The 25,835-nt window shown below is 35.9% G+C and overlaps 1 protein-coding gene across 1 annotated transcript; it reads right to left on the bottom strand.

The window, feature by feature from the left end:
- Nucleotides 1–1,048: 1,048 nt before the first annotated feature.
- LOC108369710 (forkhead box protein A2-like) lies at nucleotides 1,049–25,835 on the bottom strand. Its single transcript, XM_017624880.1, has 5 exons — nucleotides 24,898–25,835; nucleotides 21,301–21,396; nucleotides 2,033–2,204; nucleotides 1,492–1,954; nucleotides 1,049–1,407 (listed from the first exon to the last, which is right to left on the bottom strand). Exons 1-5 carry the CDS (start codon nucleotides 25,833–25,835, stop codon nucleotides 1,154–1,156), a joined length of 1,923 nt encoding a protein of 640 aa, XP_017480369.1. The 3' UTR covers nucleotides 1,049–1,153.

Below are 25,835 nucleotides of genomic sequence, written 5' to 3'. Positions count from 1 at the left end.
CTAAATTTTATTTGTTAAAATTTATTATAGTTATGTATATACATACATATATTTTTATTAATGTACTTAGTTACATAAACATAGATAATTGTTATATATAAATATCGGGGCTGCAAATCGGTTTTGAACCGAACCGGTTTTTGAACCGAACCGTCGCTTTTTCCGGGCTTCGAACCGAACCGTTTTTAATTTGAAATGTCAACACCGATTCGAAAACCACTCCCAAAAATGGTTCGGTTCGGTTCAAATTGAAAATCTCCAGTAACATTTTTCAAGTTTTGTAATAAATATCTTTGTCAAAAAACCCGTATGGTAAAACTTAAAAAAAAAAAATTGTTTGATGAGTTGTAATTTCGCCCATATAAAGAATGCTTAAAATGTTTTCATATGGAAGAAAATGCTTAAAAACGCCATAAAAGAAACCAACAACTTATGCGAATTTTAAGATGATCAAACTTGCACTTAACATATTACACTAAAATTGAAGGAGCTATAAAACAGCATACTCGGATTTGTTTAGTTCTGATACAAAATTTGTACACTTTAATACAATTCGGTTGAAATTTGTAGATTTTTTCTCATTTTCGTACAAAGTTTTAAATTTCGATTTATATGGTTGCTGTTATACTTTCATGAAAAATTAATGAGCATTAAGCCAACTCAAGAAAAATAGTCAAATGTCGCACACCTATTATTTTGACCATACCAGTACATACTTACATTCATACAAATCATATCCTTATCTACTTAACAATTTTCTAATGTTTTAATAGAATAAAGTCTAAATGTACATATTTTTGGTAAAATTATGGGCATATTATTCTACTAAGTATAGATAAACAACATCCACAATTAGTGACTAGAAGTGATTGTAAGGCCTCTTAACATTAATAAATACATAACTTCTAAATGAGTATAGTAAACGTATGTATAGTATCTTAATTCTACTACATATGTATGTATGCACTACCACTACTTCACACTCCAGCAATTACTGTTGTGGTTGACCGTAAACATGCTCCACCGGTCTCGCACCCAATTGCTGCGTCAATGACCCACTTTCCAACGACGTAATCGAACTCAAACGTCCTGCAACTGCGGTTACACTGATTACAGACGCTATGCCATTTGTCATTCTTGACGATGCTGGCGGTCAGGCAACAATATCATTGGCGCCATTGTAACCAAAGTAATTCAAATTGAATTCATCGCTGAAGAGCACCTCCTCCGCACCCACTTGATGTGACATTTGTATGCCCAGTTCGAGTGGATCGATTTCGGTGACATAATACTGGGAGCTCGAATTATGGGAATTTGTATATGTAGCGGCTGGAAGATGTGTTGCATTCGTGCTACGTAGACCACTCTCATGCACAGCGACATCCTTGTGGATGGGATTTAGGTAATCTTCTGGTGTTTAAACAAAAGGAAGAGTGAAAGAAATTTAATTACGTTTTAGTCCATTGACCCTTAGCACTAATTGCCACTCACCATTATCCAACAGCACATCGTGATAGGTACTAATAATTGAGTTCACCGATTGCACCTCTACCTCGCGATGTATGCCATTCAGAATTTGTCCAGCCGTTTTGCGGAGCTCTTCGTCGCTCATCAGATCGTTGAATGGCAATTCATGGACCAACGATGTGCTCTCTAGTCTGTGATTGTTGTCCGTAGTTGTGTTGCATCTCTGCCCGCAGGTCTCTTCGCTGCTGCTGCTGTTGAGCATTTCTCGTGTAATTGTGGCGGCTGCTGTTGCCGCTTCATCATAGACGCATTGTTGCTGGGGTCCTTGTTGTTGTTGCTGTTGCTGTTGCTGCTGCTGCTGCATTTGTTGGCAATCCGGATGTGGTGAGGTGCAACTTTGCCGCTGCTGCATTTGTTGTTGATGCTGCTGTAGGCGTTCACGATTCATGGACTCCATTTTGAAGAATAAGTCCAGTCGCTGCTTCTTCTGTGGAGAGGAGAGTAAATAAATAGTAAAAAATGCATCTTCTGATTCTGGTTGACAAGTGTTGTTCCTAAAACCTACATGTTCCCATGCTAGCACATTTTCTGCTGAGTCTCCACTGGATATTGTCCACAGGTGGCCAGCTCCTTGTGGCGCTTTGTGACCTTTGCGGAAATGCGGATTGATGGAGAGGTTATGTCGCACTGAATTCTTCCAACGATCATCGTTCGATTTGTAGTATGGAAACCGATCACTGTAATGTAAAAATTAAAACGGTTACCAGTGTTGACCATTTAGGCTTACAAATTTTGGAAGCATGAGGGATGAAGTGCTCCAATAAGCCAAAAAATGAACCACAAAATTCTTTTTCACTTTATTCACTCAAAACATAACATAAACACAACTTAAAACCAAACACAAAAAAGAAAATAAGGTCAAAACGTAAACTTCATAATTCTCATTAACGAAGTAAGACTTGATTATACATATATACAAATAGTAGTATATTTAAATATTTAATACTTAATACTTAGTAAATAAATAAATATTTGGTGCCTACACATTTGCCAAGCGTTTGGCCGAGCTGGACGGAAATGGACGGACTTACAATATTACGCCGCCTCCAAACGGCAAAATGTTTTATGAGAAGCTTTTTCAAGGCGGAAATACACTCGGAAGCTTACCATTGTTTGCCGAGGGGCGACAGCTGTTAGAAAAACATTTTCTTATTTAGATGCTGCTCGGACCAGGGATCGAACTCAGGTCCTGCAGAGTGGTAGTAAGCACGTGTAACCACTCAGCCACATCGTTCGTCGATGTGAATACTTAATATGACTACCTAGAACCCAGTGGTCCTCTTGAGTTCGACTCTTCGGACTTGCTTTCCGGAGACTATCTTTTTTAACATTGATTTTTAAGAACCAATAAGTAAGCAACATCGTGTCGCCGAATGCCATAAACACTCAAATAAACAGATGGTTTTTTCCTAAAAATTTCCCATGGGTGAGAACTATCTCGAAACCTGTTTTCGACGGTGCGGCCTACAGTTGCCCAAAGTAAACGATAATTAATTTTAAAAGCAAAAACTTAAATGACAAGACTACTCCTATACCAGTGTAGAGACACCCAATAGCGCAATAGCATTGAACAGAATATGGAAAGATCTCAACAGAGGGGGGGGTCAAAGTGGTGATGTACGCCTATGATGTTGTACTGACAGTAATGGGCCCTTTAGGCGACATACTCGAAAGAGTTCTGGAGAATTTGAGAGTTTCGGACACAGAAAGCCGGCTAAACGTAAACCCAGACAATACCGAATTTATGCTATTCACAAATAGAGGCAAAATACGCCAGTTCAAAGCACAGTCGCTGAATGGTTAGATGCTCAAACTATCTTTTTGCGCAAAGTATTTGGGAGTCGTGCTATACACCAAACTGAACTGCAAAATCAACATCGAATATCGTAGGCAGAAGGACTGCATAGCATACTACACCTTCAAGAGAATCTTAAGCAGAAATTGGGAACTGAAACCGAACCGATTGATGTGGATATATACCGACCGTCAGACTAGGAGATTCAGGCACGGAATAATCATCAATGAAATGGAATCACGGCAAAATACCGACTATATTTTATCTAACCTGAGCTTCAATAACATACAAGTAAGACTCCGCTTCCAACCAGAAAATAGTGTCGTAGAGACAAAGTGGCCGATTAAGGGCCAGTCTCTCGCTATACCGACGGTTCAAAGATGGACTGTGGTGAGGGTACAGGTGTGTACTACATTGAACTCGGTGTCTCCTTGTCTCTAATATACAGACTTGCAAAGTAGCCAAGACACTGTGGTCTGACTATAACAGGACGGAGACAGTAGACCTTCTTAACAGATCAAGGACAGAAGTATTGAGAATTGCAGCAACTATGAAGGATCACAAACAAAACAATTGACAAACACGCAGAGAGAATGTGGCTTGTCACAGAAGTGGTGGATTTGCTTTAATTTTTATAGCTGAATATGCTAGAATTTTATTTATAAGAATATTATTTTGTGTAATTTTTTTTGGTTGTGATTTATTTAATTTTTTATTTTATATTAAGTTAACTTTTATTTCATTCGTATTTATTTGAGTTCGTGGAACTTTACTTCGATTTCGTTATGATAAATTAATATATTTAGCTTGAAAATGTTTTTTACCTTTTTCATTGAATTATTTATTATTTTTTATTGGTTTTAAAGTGTTATTAATTTATTTAATGTGGTTAATTTAATTTAGCAAAGTTAATAGAAAATAGAATTTCTATCTTATGTTTTCAAAACGCAGCTGTCAACTAGAAGGTAGCGAAGAAAGTGTACAGCATTTCCCTTGTGAATGCCCGGGTCTAACAACTTTTAGTTATAAAGTATTAGGAAGACATATACAAGATATATCAGGATCTACTATAGGTGACATCGGCAAATTCATCAAGGAATCAGAATAGTTTGGCCGAGAAATCTAGATGTAGGTATTTATTATACACACGAAAGTGCATCAAAATGGCGCCAAACGCATTAATTGTAAGTCGTTTTGAAGAACTGCTACCAAACCCTATAACTAAATAAACTTCTTTCTACATATCGAAAAAAGTCAAATTACGAAAAGGGTTTCCATTCTTTTGTCACTTATTTCCATACATTTTGAGTTTAACAGCCGTATTCTGTACCACGAACGATAGGCAACACGAACGATTCGTCTGCGGACGACAACATCTCTGATTGTGATTTTATTACTTTATCGGTCGTCTTCGTCTTGCTTTTCATATATTGCGTTGAAATGGTCCCGGTTGCGTTTAAACCGGCAAGAATGATACCGCCGGAATAATTTTTGAAGCATTCCTCTGCAGACGAATCGTTCGTGTTGCCTATCGTTCGTGATACAGAACAAGGCTGTAAGTTTTTCTTATACCAATCTTTGAAGAAAGTTAACAAACAGCATCAAAAATCTCATCATTACGATTCCGTTCAATTTATTTTTAATTATTATTTTTTTTTTAATATTTTTATGCAGATTTTTAAGGTTAAACCTTTTTGTTATTTAAGGGGATTTTTTCAAAAAAAATCTTTAAGAAACTATTTTTATTCATAAAAAACTCCACTTTTGGAGGTATTTTCAAATTGGTCCAGCTCACGTAAATCTTAATATTTTTCCGTCTTAAAATATAATAGATTTTATAATTCCAATGGAAAAATAGTACCGATCTTTTTTTTTGTATAGGGAGTGATGCAGTCTAGTATACAAATATGTATGTACGTACCTTATGAATGTAAGTACATAACCATATTTATTACAAACATACTACATATAAATTCAATTTCCAACTTGTTTATGACATTTCCCGGCAATAAAGTTAAGTTGCCCCATTTTGTGTTCTAGGTACAATTTCCATTTCTTACCACCTATCCATCGTCAATCAAAACAAAGTTGACCACTATTGGCCAGCGTCGCAAACAAAAACTCATCAAAACTTTGACCAGTGGCAATTAAAGTTAAGCCAACTTTATATATTGTTTCCGCATGCGAAACTCCATTTCTCCCCATACTCACTTTCACTAAGTTATATACATATGTATGTATGTACAACCATACCCTGCAGGAAATGTATCTAACTATAAGCTAACTTTAAGTTAATTACGAAGGAGGTAAAAGTCACTATTATCTCTATATTTTCTTTGACGAAAGCTAACTACATGTCTGTGGCGATGGCCGCGAAATAGCCAAGGTTGGTTACCTCTGCATTTGATGTAACTAACTTGTAACTAACTACTTTTGGACATAAAATATCAATAGGATAAACAAATAATTTTTTTAATTTTATTTTTTTATATATTTTACTACATTTCATATTTTTTTACATATTCTGCTGTAGGTGGTCCCATATTCGAACTCCGTCAGACATACATAACTTAAAAATGATAATATTAAATTTCGATCTTCCTTTTATTTGTCCTCAATTCGAAAAAGTATTTGCGAAGTGCAGGGAATTTAAATAGAAACGCGTTTAAAGAAAACAATCTCCTGCACTACTCCTGCATTACTTGTCAACTAGTTTCAAGTTAGCTTTTTGTAGCTAACTACAAGTTATATATTTTATAGAAACCCCGAAAAAAACGTAGCTGCGAGTGGGTTATTTTTTTATCAATTGATAATTTTTTTCTGCAGGGTAGTTTATGTTTAAAAGAAAGGGGGTTGAAAGTATATGAAATATACATACAGAGATGTGTGTAGCTGCAGAAGTATGTAGGTTAGGGTATCCCAAAATTATTTTGTTCCAAATGGCGTATATGCACCATTATTCTTTAGTTGAAATTGGCCACCGTCATTTAAAAAAAATTTATTATTTCGGTTATGATTTTTTGTTACATTTGAAATCATAACGTCAAACCGAACTGAACGCGGGTGGAGCTGCGGCCTAAACATTTTTTTTTTTAAATTTGGCTTTTTGCATTCCCAAGAAGCTTCTACTAAAACCCATCTTCCCTATAAAAATTAGAAAACTAACTGAAAAATTAGCGAACTTATGCCACTTTTTAAAAAGCCCTAACTGAACGAATGAAAATAACTACATTCGAGAAAGCCGCTATGAACGAAATATTTATAGTTTGTCTAAAGTGGGAAACTAATCCAACAACTCAGAGAAGCGGGTGTCGAAATTGGAAAATGTTAATTTTCTTTGTAAATTATATAACTAAGTTTTATACATTACTAGCGGTACCCCGGTGTGCTTCTCTACACCAAATATTGAAAAATATAGAAAAATGAATGAAAAATCCTGGACTTTTTCTTTATTAATTTTTTTTTACTATATTGCAGCCATGTTTATACTTGACTTAAATTAGCCGAAGAAAAAATAAACACAGCATATCATAGCAACAATTTTTCACTATATTTTCGATTTTTCATGTATCTGCTGTTGTACCATATACACACGTGGTTCATGTGACAGGCATAAACTGTCATATATCATGAACCGATGGACTGAATTCGGGCACACTTCATATAACTTAATATAATCTGCATGATAGTCCGAATATACCGTTTATATTTGGTAGAATTCGTGCTCTTATTTTTTTATTTAAGATGTGAGGTACCACGCCCCCTTTTCCGAAACCGCACATTTTTCTCCATGAGTATGGAATTATTCCATATGTCTCTATACCAATTTCCAGTAATCTACCACAAATATTTCAAGAGATATATCAGATGAAAATTTTTGTTAGTATTTACCGAATTCGGGGAAACTTAACACAAACCATCTGCATAATAGCCCGACTATGCCGTATAAATTTGGTTGAATTCGTTAAAGCCGTTCTCAAGTTATAAGCTCACACCAAAAACATGCACTTATTTTTATATATAAGATCAGTTTCATTATAAATGAATATCTGACTTCAAGTGTTAATAGTTTGACACTTGTCAAATCAATAGTTAAAGAAAATTTACTAAAAGTTTGACCGAAAACGAGTTAGAATGTCCCATCGTCACTTTGGAATGCCCCATTTGTAAATAATTCCGAGGCCAGCTAAAATGTTTGACTATAGTGAATTATAGTCTGTGTTCGTAATTTGGTGTGAAAATAATAATTAAAAACCAGTAAAAACTGAAAAAATGGAGCAGCGGCGTGCTACATATACAAAAACTAAAACTAAAAAACTAGGATGCATATTAAGGAGTATACTGGCATATCTAAGACAAAGGACGGGAATGCTTTCTGTCAAAGACCATCCAGATTGTTAGGCGAATTGTGTTCGTCGTACTTTTGTCTCAAAAATAACCATAAACGCCTTCTGTTTGATGAAAATGCTTGAAAAGGAATTTTTAATTCATTCTGGATGATGTCGTGGGACCAGAAGAAGCAATACGTTCGCGGTCTCATTAATTTTATTCCAAGGAAGCTACAGGCATCTGACAGTTAAATAAATATTATTCAAATACTATCCCTTTCTTTTTTTCGTGTGCAGTTCATAACTCAAAGTAACTACTAACTTGTTTTGATATGGAAACAACATATATATTGGATTTTACATGAATTTAAAAGCCCTAATAACTGAAACATTTATTTCATAACTTCGTATTCATAAAGGCCCTAACTGACAGAAATTCTAAATAATTGATAAAAAAACCATTTTTTTAAAGTAATGTTATATAACGTTTTTGTCTCTCCTGAAAAAAAAATTAATTGTGTTAGTTAGGGCCTTTCTACATTTCATCAAGTGAAGTGTACGTACATATCGTTAGTATAGTATGGAAAGGGCGTAGCTCACATCGTCACTGAAATGAAAAAAAAGCCACAACTAACCGAAGTTATGATTTTTAGTTAGTTACGGTTTTTTGCATTTCAGCGACGATGTGAGCTCCGCCCTTTCCATCCTACATTAACGATATCTATGTCGAACTTCGCAAACAAAATCTAATTATATTTTCTGGCGCATCCTAATGTGCTTACATATTTATGTATATAGAGACTTGAAGTGCAGTTGGGTGGATGATGCGGAAAGGACAACGGGCGCAATGCGCACTCTCCGTTAATAAGAAAACAAGAACAAACACAAAAGTTATAGAGGCAGCTTAAATTGCTTTGCATGACGGTTAACAACAATAATGCTGGCTGCCACCCCTTTTATGGCATACCATTCAATTCAAACCACTAGACAGCCATATCCTTCGGACCGACTGGCATAAAATGAATGCCAAAGCTTTGTCACTACTTTGAATCCACACGCTCAGCAATATTATGCCTATCTGCATACTCGTATGTACATACATATGTATGTAAGTCTAACCTAACTATATGTATAAGACACGCGACGAAGCGCCACTGGAAAATCCCCACTGTCTGCTTGGTAGGTGTATATGTATATAAAAAAGGAAGGAGAACGCTTAATTTTGGGTACCTCATGACGAAAGTGTGTCGTGCAGTGTTTACCGCCCCCAAAAAAAAAATGTTTAAGAGCTACATGAAAGTAGAAGAAAAACAGGTGGAAAGTACAGGAAATGAGTAGCAAAGCGACCAGTAAGTTTTTATATGCCAGCCATGTCAAAACTCATATATTTTTAATGACCCTTCCGCCAGAAAGTTTTTGTCGTCCGAAGTCTCATGAAAAAACATATATATGTACATACATATCCACCTTTACTTATCTAGGATCACAGTCTACCTCAGTCTACAAGGCAGAGGAAAGAAAACATACCAAAGTAGAAAATTCATTTATTTTGTCGTTCTACTACACGAAAATTTATTACCGTATAGCCCAATTTTCTGATTTTCTGTTGCGCACCCAATGAGGGGACAGTTCCTAATAAAATATGGAAATAAAAGCAAAATGAAATGCTGCATTTGGTTAGGGGGGAGGGGGAATTACGTTTTTTTGAAGGCTTACAATGCAAAATATGACTTGCGTGTAGTTAATTATGTATTTATGATCGAGGAGCGCAAAGGACGCGAAGATGGTGCGTCTACTTTCATTGCTCTATGGAAAACATTTGCCATGACAGAGCTCCACAAACTGGGCGTCTGATTTGTAGTATTATTGTCTCGTTTTTGAGATGTTCGCCTTATTTATGATTTTTTGCCTGTGCTTAATGGATAGCTAAATACATATTTATGTATGTATGTATGTATGTTCTGTTTTGAGGCTATTGAAGTTCTTTTCGTTATATTTTGAAAAACAAAAACAGGGTAATCCACAAAGTTATTAATTTCAAGAACAATATTTTAACAAATACAGCTTGGTCTATCCAAAAGAATCTAAGAATATATTAACAGACAATTTTGAAATCACAAACACCTATGGAAAGGTATTCTCTCTTGATGACGAGAGTTTTTATGGCTTCAATCACTGTGTCAAAATTTCCCTATTTATGTGTATTTGCTGTTGCAAGCTCTTCAGTTTGAGGAATATGAAGACGAGGACTAGAAAAGTCAGTATATGGCACGGCTTGTTATAGTAAATATTCCTTTCGGAGGAAAAGTGGACCCACTGCTCTCCAAAAAATGCGGCTATCCTAAACACAGTTGTGGTACAAAAAAGTCAGTATTGTCTAATGTCATAAACTTTTACACAGCTACATATATGGCTCCTAACCCGAAGCTTTCTCACTGGGTATGCAGTTGAAGTTGTACGACTGTACTCAATCGTAACTCTTGCGTCTCGTTTCGCATACTCACGGTAATGTGACGAACCCATTTGCGAGATGTAATAAGAAATTCTTGTGGAGCATTGGATTACGGTCAAAGATAGAGAAATCTTCGGTGGTGCTACTCCGACTTATTCGGTTGTAGGGCACACTGAAGTCAGTAGCAGATATGGTTTATAGTAGGCTTTTGTTTTCATTCAAGTGGATCGCTTATAAATCTTTTAACTACCCCTTAGCAATGGGTTCTGTGTTGGTATTGAGGCTTGCAATGCAAAAATATTGTTAAGGTAATAGAACTGATCACTAACAGAAGAAACAATGACTACGAATATGCTTACGTATTACCCTATATAGGGAAGGTGCCTCTATCTAACTGCTGGATGTCATAAAATATACAAGGCTCACTTTTGTGGTTGGTTGAGGGTTCACTCCTCTCAGTGAACGAATTGCTACAATACCCAAAAGGGCTAAATTGAACATCTTAAATTGAGTGCACGCTCTAACAAAGGAGACTACGATGAGACCACGGAGCATTTCTATAAATCGTCCTTAGTGACTTTAACGCCAGGTCGGCCAAAGATGGTATATTTGGTTCAATTGCCGGAAAACTTAAATTTCATATTAACATGGACAACGGAGAGAGGCTCATCGACTTATATACGACACGGGACATGACACTAAACTAAAAAGGAACTAAATAGATCACGTTACGATAGACGCAAAAGTGATTCAAGCGGTCTCGCCGTGCGTCGGGTGGTGCGACGAAAGCTCGAAGTCGGATAGCTGAAGTCACAAAGGACAACCGTGAAATTTCAATGAGCTGTGGGATTTCGTCCCCATTACTTCTTACCGCTCCGAAAGAGTTTGCTGCCAACCACGCAACAACAAAGCATACAATTAAAGGGTAATGAAAAAAATAGAGACACGTTTTAAAGAAGATTAGAATGGAGGCAGAAAAACGTGAGTGCGAAGAGCTTGAGATGCTATCAGGTAGGAATGCGGGTAAAAAATTTTACACACCAATTAAAAGGTTCTAACACCAGGACTGATTCCTGTAGAGATGACGAGTACCGAAGATGGGTGGACAAAGAACACAATATAAAGATTTGGTGTGAATAATTGGCGTAACTTCGTAAAATATAGAGGCAATTGGCGATGTTTTCCGGCCGAAATCGACAAGCGGTTTTAGTGTCATATATGTAAGAAGAAGAAGAAGCAAAGCGGAAGTTAACGCTAATGCTAAGTAAAATTTGCCTGACTAGTGTGTAACAAAAGCTATTATAAGCCCTGTATGAGTCGTGCCACTTAGTCATTAATATTGTATCAAATATCCATGTATCAGTCATAGATGGACGGAAGACGTCAATCGATATGTTACCAACGTAGTCATCAATTCTATTATAGATATACATAGACATATATGAATATCTGTGTACTATCATTAGTTAACTGAAGTGGGCTGGAAAGCGAAGCCAAGTCCAAACTATCTTGTTTGCAGTGGGGTGTTCGTATGATTGACGAAAATATTGGCATATTTAGGTACAAATTCGTACTTGTCAATAATAATGATACATACTTGCAGTTCTAATTTCGCATTTCACATTTCTACGAGTAAGTAGTACGAGCGAAAACACTTAATTTTTTGGTAAATTTGGTGTTGTGTTTCGAGGACCCATCGTAAGGCGTAGCAATGTTGCAATTGCGATTGCAATTTCACCTACATTGCAAGCACATGCATGCATACATATGTATGTATGTAGGTATGTATGTCCGAACGTACAAAAGTATAGGTTGGTACTACGTCAACAGCAGTGACAATAACGCCAATACATTTTTCATTGAAAATAAATGAGATATGTATGCAATATGGCAAAGTTCGGTTTTTAAAGCAAAGACCATTGGGAGGAAGTGGATATGTGGTCTGGTCATGTAATACCTAAATAAATTGTAGTCGTACATCGATGTATATCTAATCGCAATTTACACAGAACTACTAAAACCAATTCCCTCAAACTAAAATGTTTTACGTACGATGGACTAGTAGGCCAAACCTCTCCACCCACTAAAATATTTATTCAAGCGCTCTTTCGAATGTCTTTCACTACACGCTCACATACATACATAGTTAAGTCACCCATCCCCATCTACACAAAGCACATAGTGGGCGCAATATACTATATACACTGTCCATCCCCTTTCGAAAGTTTTGCCGAGACTTTCGAATGACCTGGCTACTTGGCTTGGTTGCTGCCGGTGGGCCTAGACATTGATGAGCCACTCGTTGACTGGTTATTGGTTGGTTGGTTGGTTGGTTGGTTGGTTGGCTGCCTGCCGGCTCGCAGGACGGTTCATGGCTCGTGAATGGTTTGTTGGTTGGCTGGCTGGCTAAATTGGTTGGTAGGCCGTTTGCTGGCTGCCGACTACTGGCTGACTTGCTAGATGGATGACGACGGCGGCTGGTTTACGTGCTAGGCACGCCCCGGCACGGCCAACTACGCCGAAACCAATGCTGACTAGCCCTCTGATGGTTCCGAGTAATTTTTTCATGGTACTTTTCGAGTTGCTGCGGAAAGTCAGTTCATAAATTTTATATAAAAATTCTTTCGTTTTTTTTTTTCTACCACTATTTCTATGTGTGACTGTGTGACTACATGCATCCATGCTTATTCGAATATACATATGTATGTAGTTAGCGGTATGTACATATAATACACTTGCATGTAAGTATTTCTGCGCAAGGTAGTTTTTTTTTTGATAATGGCGAGCTTATGGCTCACGAATTTGATGTACACTCTTATGAAAAGCCCGCAGATAGTTGTGACTCGCAGGAAGCGCTGGTGTGTACATGATAATCCTTGCAATAAATTATGGTTATGAATTTTTTATTTTGATTTTATTTTCATTGAGTCGCCTCGTTCATGAAAGAACTATTGTCATTTATTTGGCGAAAGTTTTAATGGATTATTCGTATGCCAATTAAGAGTTCTTAAATGCTTTTAAAGAAACAATGGAAGTGCTTATATAAATTATTATTTGAAAAATATAAACGCACTAAGATGCGGCGATAAGGTTTTTCCCGCTAACAATTCGGTCTATGTATCTCCTTTTTGATCACAAGAACCATTGTGTCTGCTGTTTTACGACAGTGTAAATAGATTATTTATTTTGGAAAGAGAAGATGTCACATAACCAAAACCAGTTTCTCTTAAAAACCTCACTAGAGAAGAGATGGCAGGAGTTTCCAAACCAAACAGGACTTCATCCCTTGTCCCTGTATTCGTCCTAAAAATAAATCTGAGAACTCCTACAAATTTCCTAATAAAACAATCTCCATTAAAACACTATCTTCAGATAATATAACAGGTCCTTCGTATATTACAAAACCTAGCCAAAAACATACACCTGGAGAGATTATTATACTCCCCATTGTACAATTTTTGGTTTGCAACACTCTATAACGGCAGATACATCGTGCATGCTCAGAACTTTTTCTAACTTACTCATCGTCTCTTACGAAGAGAAAAGTCTGAAGGTAGATTCATCGTTGTTCCAATAGTTCTGAACTTTTCGTGCTGCAAAAATGACAACTTAAGGCGTTGCCAACGTCAGTTAAATTTAATTCGTAATTGGAAATTTCAGACAGGGCGCCTCCCTTGCATTTGGTTTGGAAGATAATAACAGCTGCAGAACTGAACCGCTCAGGAAAATTTTTTTACAAGAGCGTAAAATTGCTGGCGCATGCCGCAAGATCACGATGTTCTGATCCCGGTAGTTTTGCTTGATATTACATACATATATCTATTTTCCCATGGGTATTGAGTATCTAAACCTCGGTCCTACTACACCTACCCCGGTACCCAATTATTATTAGGCTATCATGTTCTTCTCATTACTCAAATCAGTTTTAAACCTTTTTGTAAAGCCGAACCTCGCATGGATGGTATATCGAATGATATTTGTAAAGCTCTTTACGTTTGAGTCTGCATGTTATTATGAAGGGGGTTAAGATCTAAAAGAACTTCCAAGGATGCAGTTGAAGATAGATAGGTTCGACATGAAATATAGAACGGAACCCAAAACTAAACTTTTTACTACAGTGGACAGGTCCATAGCTTTAATTTTTTTTTTAGGTCAATGCGCATGAAATCTCAGCCTTTTTACTTAAGTTTTTATCTTTTCATTAAACTAAACCACCATCAGTGCCCTCCTCAATAGAATGATCATCTTCGAGCTGGTTCAGTAATGTTTTTACACTTTAAATCTCGCCAGCGAGAGCAAGGCAACAATATACTGGATACCAAGCCACTTCGGTGTCGAAGGGAACAAGGTCACCGCCGAACTCGCGTGAGAAGACTAAGCATCTATCCTTGTTGACCAGAAGCTGTTAAGAACTTAGTAGGTATTCTTCAAGACTGACTATTACTCAGAACACAGTACTGGGGAGCGCGGTAGGGTCTTAAATAGCTCAGGCTCTTTGGATATTCCGTTATCGACAGAAAGCATGTAGTGGCATTGGCTGAATAACTTGCTTCCCTTGAAAGATCATTGATCTTCTAAATCAGTGATTCCCAAAGTCGGCCAGGTGGATACCCAGGGGGGTCGACGGGAGACTCGACGGGGGTCTACGTTGGCGTGAAAAAATATGGGGGTGCACGAGTTGTAAGTTAGGGTCCACGAAAATTAATCTTAAGGTTGCTTGGTAGCCTCTATATTCAACTGAAAAGTATTTGAGTGGTGTATAGTCCTCTTGACGCACTTCTGCACTTACCGTCACTTTGTGTCTTCATATGTGTGGACGCCTTAAAACCCACCTGCAGACTAAAAAGAAACGGATATTGGTATAATTCTCAGTAGGGCGAGGCGGAAATTGTTGGGGGCAGAGATTTGAGCATTTGTGTCTATTCAATGCCACAGGATAGTACGCCACCATTACCTTTGTTGAAGAGATTCTATAATGTTGAGTTGCCTGAGGCTGAATGCTGGTTTAATTCCAGCACTGAGCCAGGACTCACACATAACTGATGGCTCCAAAACTGACTCTGAATCAGGATCTGGGGTCTTTTTCGAAGTTAATGGTAATAAGCTTCACTTTCCTCTTGGCGAATATGCTTCAGTCTTCCAGGCTGAGGTTATGCAAATAGGTGGAGGAGGCCAAGGAGTTTACGTGTCAGCAGGGACAGCCAAGCTGTACTTAAGGCATTGTCCAGCCCTCTAACTCCTCTCTATTATCAGTTTCTGAATTTAAAGTTTGGCGAAAAGACTTTTTGGTTTTGTTCTTTTAAGTTTTGTGTTTTAAAAATGCGAGTGATAAATATTTTTTGCATCACTTTAAAACTCAAAGCGATAAAAATAAAAAATGATACCATCAACACAAATATAATATTTTACAAATAAGCCGGTGAATAGAATGTAAATAACGCTATCGCTATCGAGAGAGTACTTTGATGGCTTTACGAGCTCTTTTTTTTTTTAACTTGCAAGAGTGTAATCACATTGTTTTAATAAATAGAAAAAAAAGAAAATATTATATTTTTAATTTTTGCTACTCCAATTTAAGTTTTGGAACTCACCCGTCATTCAAATTTAAATTTAAATTTAGATCTAATCTTCACATTTGTTGACGAGTTTTGAGAATATGTTAGAAATGTAGCAGCGGGGGTCCACCGAAACCATTCGAATTTTGAAAGGGGTCTACGAGAAAAAAGTTTGAGAACTTCTGTTCTGAGGACAACGAGACGAACACATTTTTTGTGACCTTCCGGCGTTGACCAGACAACGACTACTGCCCCTTAAATATAAGAAAATCGTTTACCAGGACAGGTCAAAGATTCCCTTGTTCTGCTACATCCAAGTTTTTAACAAAATAATTATCGTAAATATTGGGTCCCAGTTTATTATTCCCACTCAGCTGTATTTTATGAATTAGACTCCATCCTTGGCTTGGTTATTTGTTGAAATATTGGTTAATTGTTATGGACTACTTGACATCTCATTTATACATCTGTACATTTATTGGTTGCAGATTAAAGTATCCTAGGCCCTTTTTCCCTTTAAAGCAACATTTCATTGAGTTCCCAAACAAAAGTTTTAGCGTTTAACTAGCCATAGGCGTAGTTCAAGATGCCATTTTAATAGAAGCTTAATAAAAATACAAATACATTCAAACCTTCCTAAAGTCAGTTAAGCTACTTTAATTGAACGCCGCAGATTTATACACACGGCAATCGTGTGCATGCAAGTACTATTTTTCAGCTTTCATTAAAGTAAGCAAATTTTAGGACTATTAATTGTTATTCGCTTTAAGCTGTCCGAGATTTCTGACGAACTTTTCGCCGTCCTGCATATAATTCAAGGTTCCGTCATAAGTTTTCACAGTTTTTTTTGCTTCATAATTATAGCGTTTTCCCCCCTCATCAAATGAAAGGAAATTAAAGTTGCGTGTTCGTTGTCTATATGCACATATTAGTACATAGCATACACACACACACATAGCAACAAAAATACAAATTTGCATTAAATACCGAAAACTACTTGCAAAACTTATAACCAGTCTATAAAATGTAGCAAGACATGGGGTAGAGAAGAGCATAAGCATCACGGTAGGGGGTAGTGGAAAAAAGTAAACTTTCAGTCAGCAAATTTTACTAGTAGGTACGCTATCCAATTTTTGTTATAGTAATTTCATTAACCGTCGGCAAATATGTTTTGTGGCCCGTATTCAAACATGTAAGGATAAATTTTTGTGCACATAAAATTACAAGGATATGCACTGGTTTTGGTGAACGATTTTAGATTTATAGATCGCAAATATAAATATTTGCAAAGAGATAATGCTTTCGAGTTTTCTAGATTTTATTATAAAATTAGATCTATAAAAGCAAATAAATGCCGAGATTATATTAAAAAAAAAAATAAAAAAATGAATGACTTGAAAAAAATTGGCGGGTAATACAATCAAATAGGAGAGACTAGCTATCTAAATATGAGTACGTGTATCAAAAGCTTTTTAAAATTATTGGTTTATAGAAAAAAAAGTATGAAAAAAATGTTTGATTCAAAAACGGTCACTCCTTAGCCCACTGTACACCAATTATTAGAAGAGGGGGGCGTAAAAACTAACGTTTAACTTATGTTTAGCATTTAGGCATTTGTCATGCACCTTTTTTTATATACATACCTAACTACTAATTCAGAGGGTGGTTCTTGGTGAGATTCCTTTATATGTATGTATATATGTACGATAAATGCAGGAATATTTTATTAATGTATGCGTGCAAACGGCACGTGACGCCTTAGCGTTTGTACAACAACTTCTGAGCGTTGGACGTGCACCTTTTATACGCTTGAATGCTTTCGATCAGGTGCCGTTCAATAGGCAAACTCCGTTCTGCGTCCGTTTGATGTGGTGTACTTGTATGTATTGCCTATGCTTTTCTCAACCTTCTAACGGATATTGGAATTTTTTCGTACGTATCGACTGCCGTGCAGGTCTTATTTATATTTTTTTATGTGGTTTCTAGTATTGCAGACCCTTCCGGTTAATTTAGAATTATGCATAATGCACATGTTTTAGCTTTCAACTGTCATGAAAGGGGTGATTGATTTTAGTAATCGATTAGGTTTGTAGAATAGGCTTTAGATAAGTGGATTTTATATTATACGGATATTTTCTTTTTTAATTTCAACAAATCCAAAAGCCAGAAAAGGCTTCATTGCCCATCAATATAAAATGCTGATGGGCAGCGCCTTGCCTGCGCGTAGAGCTTTCATAAGATTCTTATACTTAGTTACATTTGTATTGATAAATGTATTAAAATCTTCAAAAAGTTTGGTACGGACATCTTTGAGGTGATCATCTCTGATCTGAAAAAACGTGCGTGTCAGCGCAGAAAATCGAGAATATTCCCTGAATTTAAATCAGCTAAAGAATCTATAAAGTATGTACTTTCTAAAGAACTGGTTGCTCGTTTTAGCCAAGGCGGAATAATGGCAGAGATAATATTCCACGCTCTTAACGGTCGTCGTCTCTGCAGTTACACAAAAAATCGGAACAGCCGAGACCTATGAAAGCTTTCAATCACTTTTCATCAACTTTGGGACAGATGTGCTCTGCAGTCTAACAGATGGGTTCCGCGATTCACCGGGGGTTTACCTCCTTGATGAAGGTAATTTTCTATTTGTGTTTGTAGGAGGATAGCAGTATGACCACTTCCCGGGCAGAATTCACCCCGAATATTTCTGTCCATTTTTTTGCTAGTTCGTAGGCCACCCAACGGTTAATAATCATTTTTATGCCAGCTGGTTGAGAGCCCCTCTACACTTAATGGCTGCCTAGTATGTTATTCCGTTAGATTTTACAGATTTAAAAGCAGCCTGTCTTTCCGAATAAATTGTTGATACTATGCCGCTGTGAAGGAGCGGATGCTATCAGCCACAGGGCGGCCACTTTTATTTCGCCTGAATCGCGCTACCTACCCTGTCGCTTAACTTAGAATCAACTGTATACAAGTAGCCGCCGACACTGAACCTATTTAGGTCTGTGCCACCTTTATCTTCGGTTCTCTCTGAAATTCTTACGGAGAATTTTCTGAGGAATGGTGTAGAATGATTTTCGTAAATTACTCGTAAGAATTTACAGGACCTTCGGATATACGAATCATAATCATAATCTAACAACAAAAGGCAACCCTCTCCATAATATCACTGAAAGCGATAAAAAAGGAAAATCCTCTGCTCAAAAATGAATAAAACTACAAAATATCTAAAACACACCATCACTCAACTGCCTGGACACTAAATTCAAAGCAACAAATGCTACACTAAATAACTTAAACACAAAAACAACACGAAACCAATTCAATATCAAACAAAGTTTAACGAAATTAAAGAGAGATACCACAACAACCCCTTTATCTACACAGATGGATCTAAGGTCGACAATAATGCAACGTATAAACTGAATTTATAAAAATGTCAAACCTTTCCTGCTATAGCTCAATATACACCGCAGAAATAATTGCCATATTCGAAGCAATAAACACAATAAATAGAAAAAACAAAAATATTGCAATATGCTTTGATATCATTTCGGCTATTAAATAACTCTATAGCAAACATATACAACGACGAATATTACTCAAAAATCATTAGAAATATTATGACAGCAAAATACCCTAAAATAATAAGTACTGATTTGGGCGCCGGGACACGCCAACATAACCGGAAATGAATTCGCCGACTATACCGCTAAACAAGCATATCGGACGACTTCGTCTTGGAATTACAACGACTACACACGGACATCTCTTGACAAACACTAACCCAAAATTAGGCCAAAATTACCATACCCCATATCCTCCCGCAATGCCCAATATACTTCACCCGCAGCAGAGAAGTATTTAGCAACACACACCCAATGATCCACCTATCTTCACCAACTTCTTATTCAATATCCTTAATCAAAAAAGTCCTTAAAATAACCAACCTATGCCATAGAAATTAATATACAAAGTACTGTAATTCTACACAAACATATTAAGCGTAAGCCGTCGATGGTATTGCTTTATTTTAAAATTATCTTGTAAGACTTACTCTTTAAGCCAGTTTTATAAATAAATAAAATAAATAAACGGATAGACCCTTCTTCTTTTAGATTGCCCAGTACTGTGGAGGATTACTTGAGATTTCTAGTGAAACCTTTATTTGTTGACCCAACCGAACTAAGTGGGACAATAATAGGGTTAAAATCTTCTCAACGACCATTAATCAATTTATCAGTTCCAGTCATTGTTAAGAATAGTTTCTATAAGTGTGGGGCCTGGCAAGTCTTGGCTGTAGTGGCATCGTTTACAAATTTATGATTCAATTGCCCTGCGCGTCTAAAGAAAATGAACCTTAACCTTAATGTCAAAGAATACTAAAGTACTGGCAAACCCGGGTCTAGGGTAAGCCCATTTTTTGTACCCATTATCATGATAAAAATTTCAAAAAAAACGTATTCATAAAAAAAAACTTTTAATTCAATAAAAAGGGTCCCAATATGATGTTGGATTGAACTGGGCTTGAACCCAGGCCCTGCCAAATGGTAGCGCGCACTGCTAACCACTACACCACAACGGCCGCAAATGATTAACCCCAGAACGATTACCCTACTGAGAGTTGCTGAATAGATAACCATACGTCTATGGGACGTATAATGGTTTGTTTGCCTTATTTTTATGGTAATAAAAATTGTATGAAAAATTCATTCAATTCAAAGAAATGAAGTCTTTGGATATTTATTTATTATTTATTTATTTATAAATATTTTCCATTTAAAATAGAAATACACCACCGATTTCAATCTTCATTTCGCGAAAAATGGAGCGAAACGTTTAAAAAGTATACGTCTCGCAGCCGTAGGTTATCAAAGCAGGGTTAAATAAGGTTTCAAAAAAGGAAAGAAAACGATAATAGGTACAAGACTAATTTCAAAAAAAAATCCACTTTTTGGAGTGATTTCCAACAAAGTTCCCGCGTAGAAGGAACATCGCTCGTCTAAAGTTTCACAAAGGGTTAAGTTTAGAAGAAAAAGCTGTTAAAAGTGAAACATTGTAGCTTCGAATGGAGTGTTTTAGGATATTTTTAGTTAGTCGCCACCTATGTAAGTAGTATGTATGTACGTATAAAGCTACCGCCCTATGAGCAAGGTAAAAATCTACAAATTTTAGTAGAGAAAACCTCAAAACTATAACTAGCCTGAGTGATTTTCTACACGTATCTACGAGAATATATTTACGTACATATGAATGTACATATGTGTGTACGTATGTTATTCGCTGAGTGCAAAAACTTTTCTGCTACCAAAAATTCCTTAACCTTTTCGCTGTTTCAAACTTGCGCATACTTTTGCCACTCTAACGTAAATAAATACATACTTTCGATTTGTTTAATTACATCCGTTACATTTTTGTTTTCTAAATATTTTAACTACTCTCATACCATCTCGTTCGCAGATATAGTAAGTAATATTAAAACAATTCAAACAATTCACACAAAATGGCGCCATAGCTCATGCATTGCTTGCTATTGTTGTATGCGTGTATTATTTTATTGTATGTATGTATTAAAAAGATTTATTTGCTAAATATTTACGTAGGTAGGTATGCACATACATAAATATGTAGAATTGTACTTACGATATCCATTGATATATTCCAGAAACCGTTAGTTCACCCTTATCTTCGAGGGCGTATTCGATGAGTTCTGTATACGTAAATGGTGGTTTCTTTGGCCTGATTTTGTGGCGGCAAATCCATGGTGGCGTGTGTGGGTTGGAGCGTTTGTGGTGAGAGTTGTACACATGTACGAATATGACGTCGCATTTTAGGTGGTTGAAATATGGCGCAGCAAAATTCATGTAATAAAATACAATACATAGTAGAAAATAAATACAATTTGGGGTTAATTTTTTCTTGCTCCATTTGGTACTAATACTTTTGAATAGTAAAGAAGTATTTAAGTACATATACACTGCCGGAACAAAGTATTGGCATAGCAAATTTTTCAAAATATAATATAATATAATTTCGTATAAAAATATGGTTCATTATACAACAAAAAACATAAAAATATAATTCCGAAACTTTGTGCACAACTCGCAAAAATTTTCATGAAAATTTTCAACTTTTTAATCAGATTTTTTAGAATTTTTTTGAGTATGCAGATTTGTAGCCCAATCATTTTAACTAGCTAGCAATTACCGTTGATTTTTGGAAATTTTTTTCACGCAGTCTCTTCCATACAAAAAATTTGTTTCGAAAATACTTTATATGGAAAAAATGCAAAACACCTTCAACGAAAAAAATTCTCAAAAATCAACGCGATTTTTGACTAACTCCGAACTTGCATTTTTTACTAGAATTTAATGGGCTGCATGCTCAAAAAAATTTAAAAAAATCTGATTAAAAAGTTGAAAATTTTGATCAAAATATGCTGAATTTTTGCGAGTTTTGCATAAAGTTTAGGAATTATATTTTTATGTTCTTTGTTGTAGAATGAACCTTATTCTTATATAAAATTGGCGGAGAAATATTAGAATAAAAATTGTTGCATATATTGTGAAAAATACTTTGTTCCGGCAGTGTACATATATGCATATATGTAGGTAAGGATGTAAACTGAATTTATCTACTTTTGCCACTAAAAAAAGTTTGAAAAAGAGGAAATGCAGCAATAGAAATATACTTGCATATGTATGTATTTCAAATGACCAAAACCGAGCATGAATTCAGGTGTCGCATATATAAAGTCCGTTTTCGCAAAAAAACCAAGACCTTATTTACGGGCCCTTTCGCAGCATTTGATACGAAACAAAATGGTTTTGAAAGCTAAAGTAAATCGCTTTCACGAAAAAATATTGCCATTGAGCCACAATTACCCCTTCACCTTAAAAAAATTGGTCAAAAGTAGTGTTCTTCGAAAAAAACATGCAAAATCCACGGGATTTATTCCACAACAAAAAAATGTATGTATTTTCTATTATACTAGTATTATAGATTTTGAGACGAGCAACACGATTCCTCTGTTCAAAATTCGAAAAAAAATTTTAGCACCTTAATTTAAAAAATGCATTGTTTATTGATTTTTTTTCTATTTGCATGCAGCTGTGCATCCTTCACTCAATTTTATATCCCTCGAACAATAAGTGCAATTCAAGACATTTAATTTGAGTCAAGGACTTTAGGCCGTCTAAGAGCCAAGTTATAACAATTTTAAATCAAACTTCGAAACTGCTGTGCTAGGTTTTACTCCGAAATTAGAAAAAAAGTGCGTAAAATGTCGAATGAAATTTCAGAATTGTAACAATTTAGCTCTCAAAGGGCCTAGAGATTTCTACCTTGGCTTAAATTAAAGGTCTTGAATAGCACTGAAACTGACTTGTTATTCGAGGGATATAAAATTGTGTAAAGGATGCACAGCTGCATGCAAATCATAAAAAATACAATATACAATGCATTTTTCAAATTGAGGGGTTGATTTTTTTTTTCGTTTTTTAAACAGTGGAATCGTGTTTCTCGTCTCAAAATCTATATATTAGTATAATAAAAAGTACAACAAATTTTATTTTTTTTTTAATATATCCGTTGGATTATGTATGTTTTTTTTCGAAGAACACTATTTTTGACCAATTCTATCAATATCATATTGCTTCTGTCGAAAGCGCTACGATAAATTGGCATGAAGTGTTTAAAAAGACCACTGTGTGCCGTCGAGTTACCTCGAATATTTTATTTTTCAGTCGAGAAATGTAATTTTGAAATTTTAAAATTACTACGGAGTATTTTTCTCAAAAACATATGACTCAAAACATTCGATTTCTAAAAATATAACTCATTTATAAACAATATATAACAAAATAAAATAAAATGTCTATCATACTTAGGCGTACAAAAAATCCTTTTAGAGCTGATATTTGGGGCAATATTAAAAAATATACTTATTTAAAAAAATTCGAAAAATTAAAAAGTTACAGAATTTTGAAGTTTAAAAAATCGGCAAAGCAAAAACATATACCAATTTTTGAATACAATACCTCTAACTAAGCTTAAAACATTCTGCAATTTTAAAGATTTTTTTTTTAACATAAGAGTTTTTGATCTTTGAAAAAAGAAATTTATTGCATACATACTAGTTAAAAATATTTGGATTTAAAAATTGTTAAAATAACTTAATTTTTTTTTGCTCTAAAGAAAGAGAAGCTCGGCCAAACACTAACATATGTGTAAGCGCCAATCTATTATTTATTATAAAGATTATTTTTAACTTGAAAATTCTGCAAATTTTTGAGTTTTTTAGTATTGTTTCTTTGTACCGCTAAATATCAGCTTTGAACCGAGACCAGAACCATTTTTAAAGCTATAATAGTTTTTGTGAACTTCCAAGAAAAATTTTGCGGATCCCGGAAATTGTGAACTTTAGAATTATGCATAACTTTTTTAATTTTTAACCCCCTTTGATAGAACTTAATTATATGAAAACAGAAAAGTTCTGACCAAAATTCATCCAAATCAAAATTGGTTTGACCTATGACCTTTCTTTGTTTGGTTAGGAAGAAATATCTGTAAACTTTCATTCCATCTCTAATCGAATACGGGAATGTAATAGGAATGTTTTGATGTTGGTTTTCTCGCAGCGCTTAAGAGGCTGATGCGTAATTTTTTGACCAGCAATTATTTGAGGTACTGTAATAAAATTGGGACGTCCTAATGTATGCTTAAAGGAATAATCGAAGCAAGATACTGATTCTTTGATTTTATGTAAGATCTTTTATCTAATCCGATTTAATCGTAAGCCCGTTACTTTTAAATGAACACAAAAGCAATTCTGTACGAGCTTTTTAACGACATGAACATAGTTAAGCCCAAGAATAACCAAGAAAAACCAAGTGCAGAAGGACCTGTCCGCACTTGGGATGAACAACTGGCACAAATCTGCAAAGGAGAGAGACAACTGACAAACGGTTGTAGTTGCAAATAAGAAGAAAAGATATTCATTGTTCGGATTCCGATACATAACAACACACTAATCTTGAGTCTAAAAATATATCAAGATCTTCTAAGTTAAGAGCACTAATTAATATAGAAACTTGTTTAGAGTTCTGATACGATTAGCTGTAGTATTTCACTCAAAGACTTTTTGGCGAATCTAAGTTTACAAACTGACTGAGTCAGGTCCATGGCACTTATTGTCTTTTCATTCAAAACACAAAAAGATTAAATATCCTCAAAACTTACGCTCTTTGCGGCGAGTTCTCGACGACCACATTTTCAGCGACTACCATATCGGCACCATCCACCTCTGCGGTCACCTCCATAACAAGTTCCTCAAACTTTTTACCAGCCTTTGTTGAACTTTTCGGAGAACGCGTGTAGTCACTAAACGGCTGCTGAATGCTCGAAAGTGGTGTCGCTGCCGAAAACGATGATTGTGGCGAGCAAGAGTTCGATTTGTGAGATGAACTAGGAGAGGAAATACTATTGCCTTGTTGTACGCCGGCAATTAATACATTCGTATTCAAGTTGTTATTGCTATTTGCACCCAAGTCCGGCGAAAGATGAGGAAATTCATCAAATTTAAAATTTAACAACCAAGAAAGGTTCTTATCCTCAAAGTCCGCCTCCGTATCGGCAGCCGTTGAGGTTTGTGGCATAGACTGTGGAATTTGTGGAAGCGCCTGATTGATAGACTGTTGCAGTGTTTGTTGTTGACGATACCTGTTAAGGTTTGCACTATGTACTGGTGATCTTGACACTTGCTTCTCGGGAACTAAAAACTGTGTTGGAGAGGATGATTGTGCTTGCTGCTGTTGTTGCTGTTGCTGCTGGTGCGGCTGTTGATGCGTGACCTCTTGACTTTGTTGTGCGGCATTGAGTGTGGTTATCTCTGTCGCCTTTAGCGGGAGTGTCGGATGTAAATGTGCGATTTCGGTTTGCAAACCCGAATTATAACGATGATCGAGTTCGAGCAGATCGCTTGCTTGCCAATTGCTACCATCATCGTAGTTGGTATTCACACAAACATTTGATGGTGCAGCAAAGGCTGGCAATTGGGAATCAGCGCCATTGGTACTATGACTTACCAGACTGGCTGTAACTGGCACAATTAAATTGGCATCGTAGGCGAATAGATCATTAATGAAGGAACTGTTGCCGGTTATGAGATTGAATGTCAT

This window comes from Rhagoletis zephyria, unplaced genomic scaffold (assembly GCF_001687245.7).
Source record: "Rhagoletis zephyria isolate East Lansing unplaced genomic scaffold, Rhagoletis_zephyria_1.1 Rzeph_scaffold_03813, whole genome shotgun sequence".
NCBI classification, from domain to species: domain Eukaryota; kingdom Metazoa; phylum Arthropoda; class Insecta; order Diptera; family Tephritidae; genus Rhagoletis; species Rhagoletis zephyria.
This window is presented reverse-complemented; position numbering and strand designations above follow the sequence as displayed.

Excerpts from the sequence above, each read along its gene's own strand:
- LOC108369710 (XM_017624880.1), bottom strand. The coding sequence starts at position 25,835 with ATGACATTCAATCTCATAACCGGCAACAGTTCCTTCATTAATGATCTA. Across the intron at positions 21,397-24,897 it reads GAGAACTCGCCGCAAAGAGC|GCCAAAGAAACCACCATTTA; the intron begins GTAAGTTTTGAG and ends CCACAAAATCAG. Across the intron at positions 2,205-21,300 it reads GGAATATATCAATGGATATC|TGATCGGTTTCCATACTACA; the intron begins GTAAGTACAATT and ends TTTACATTACAG.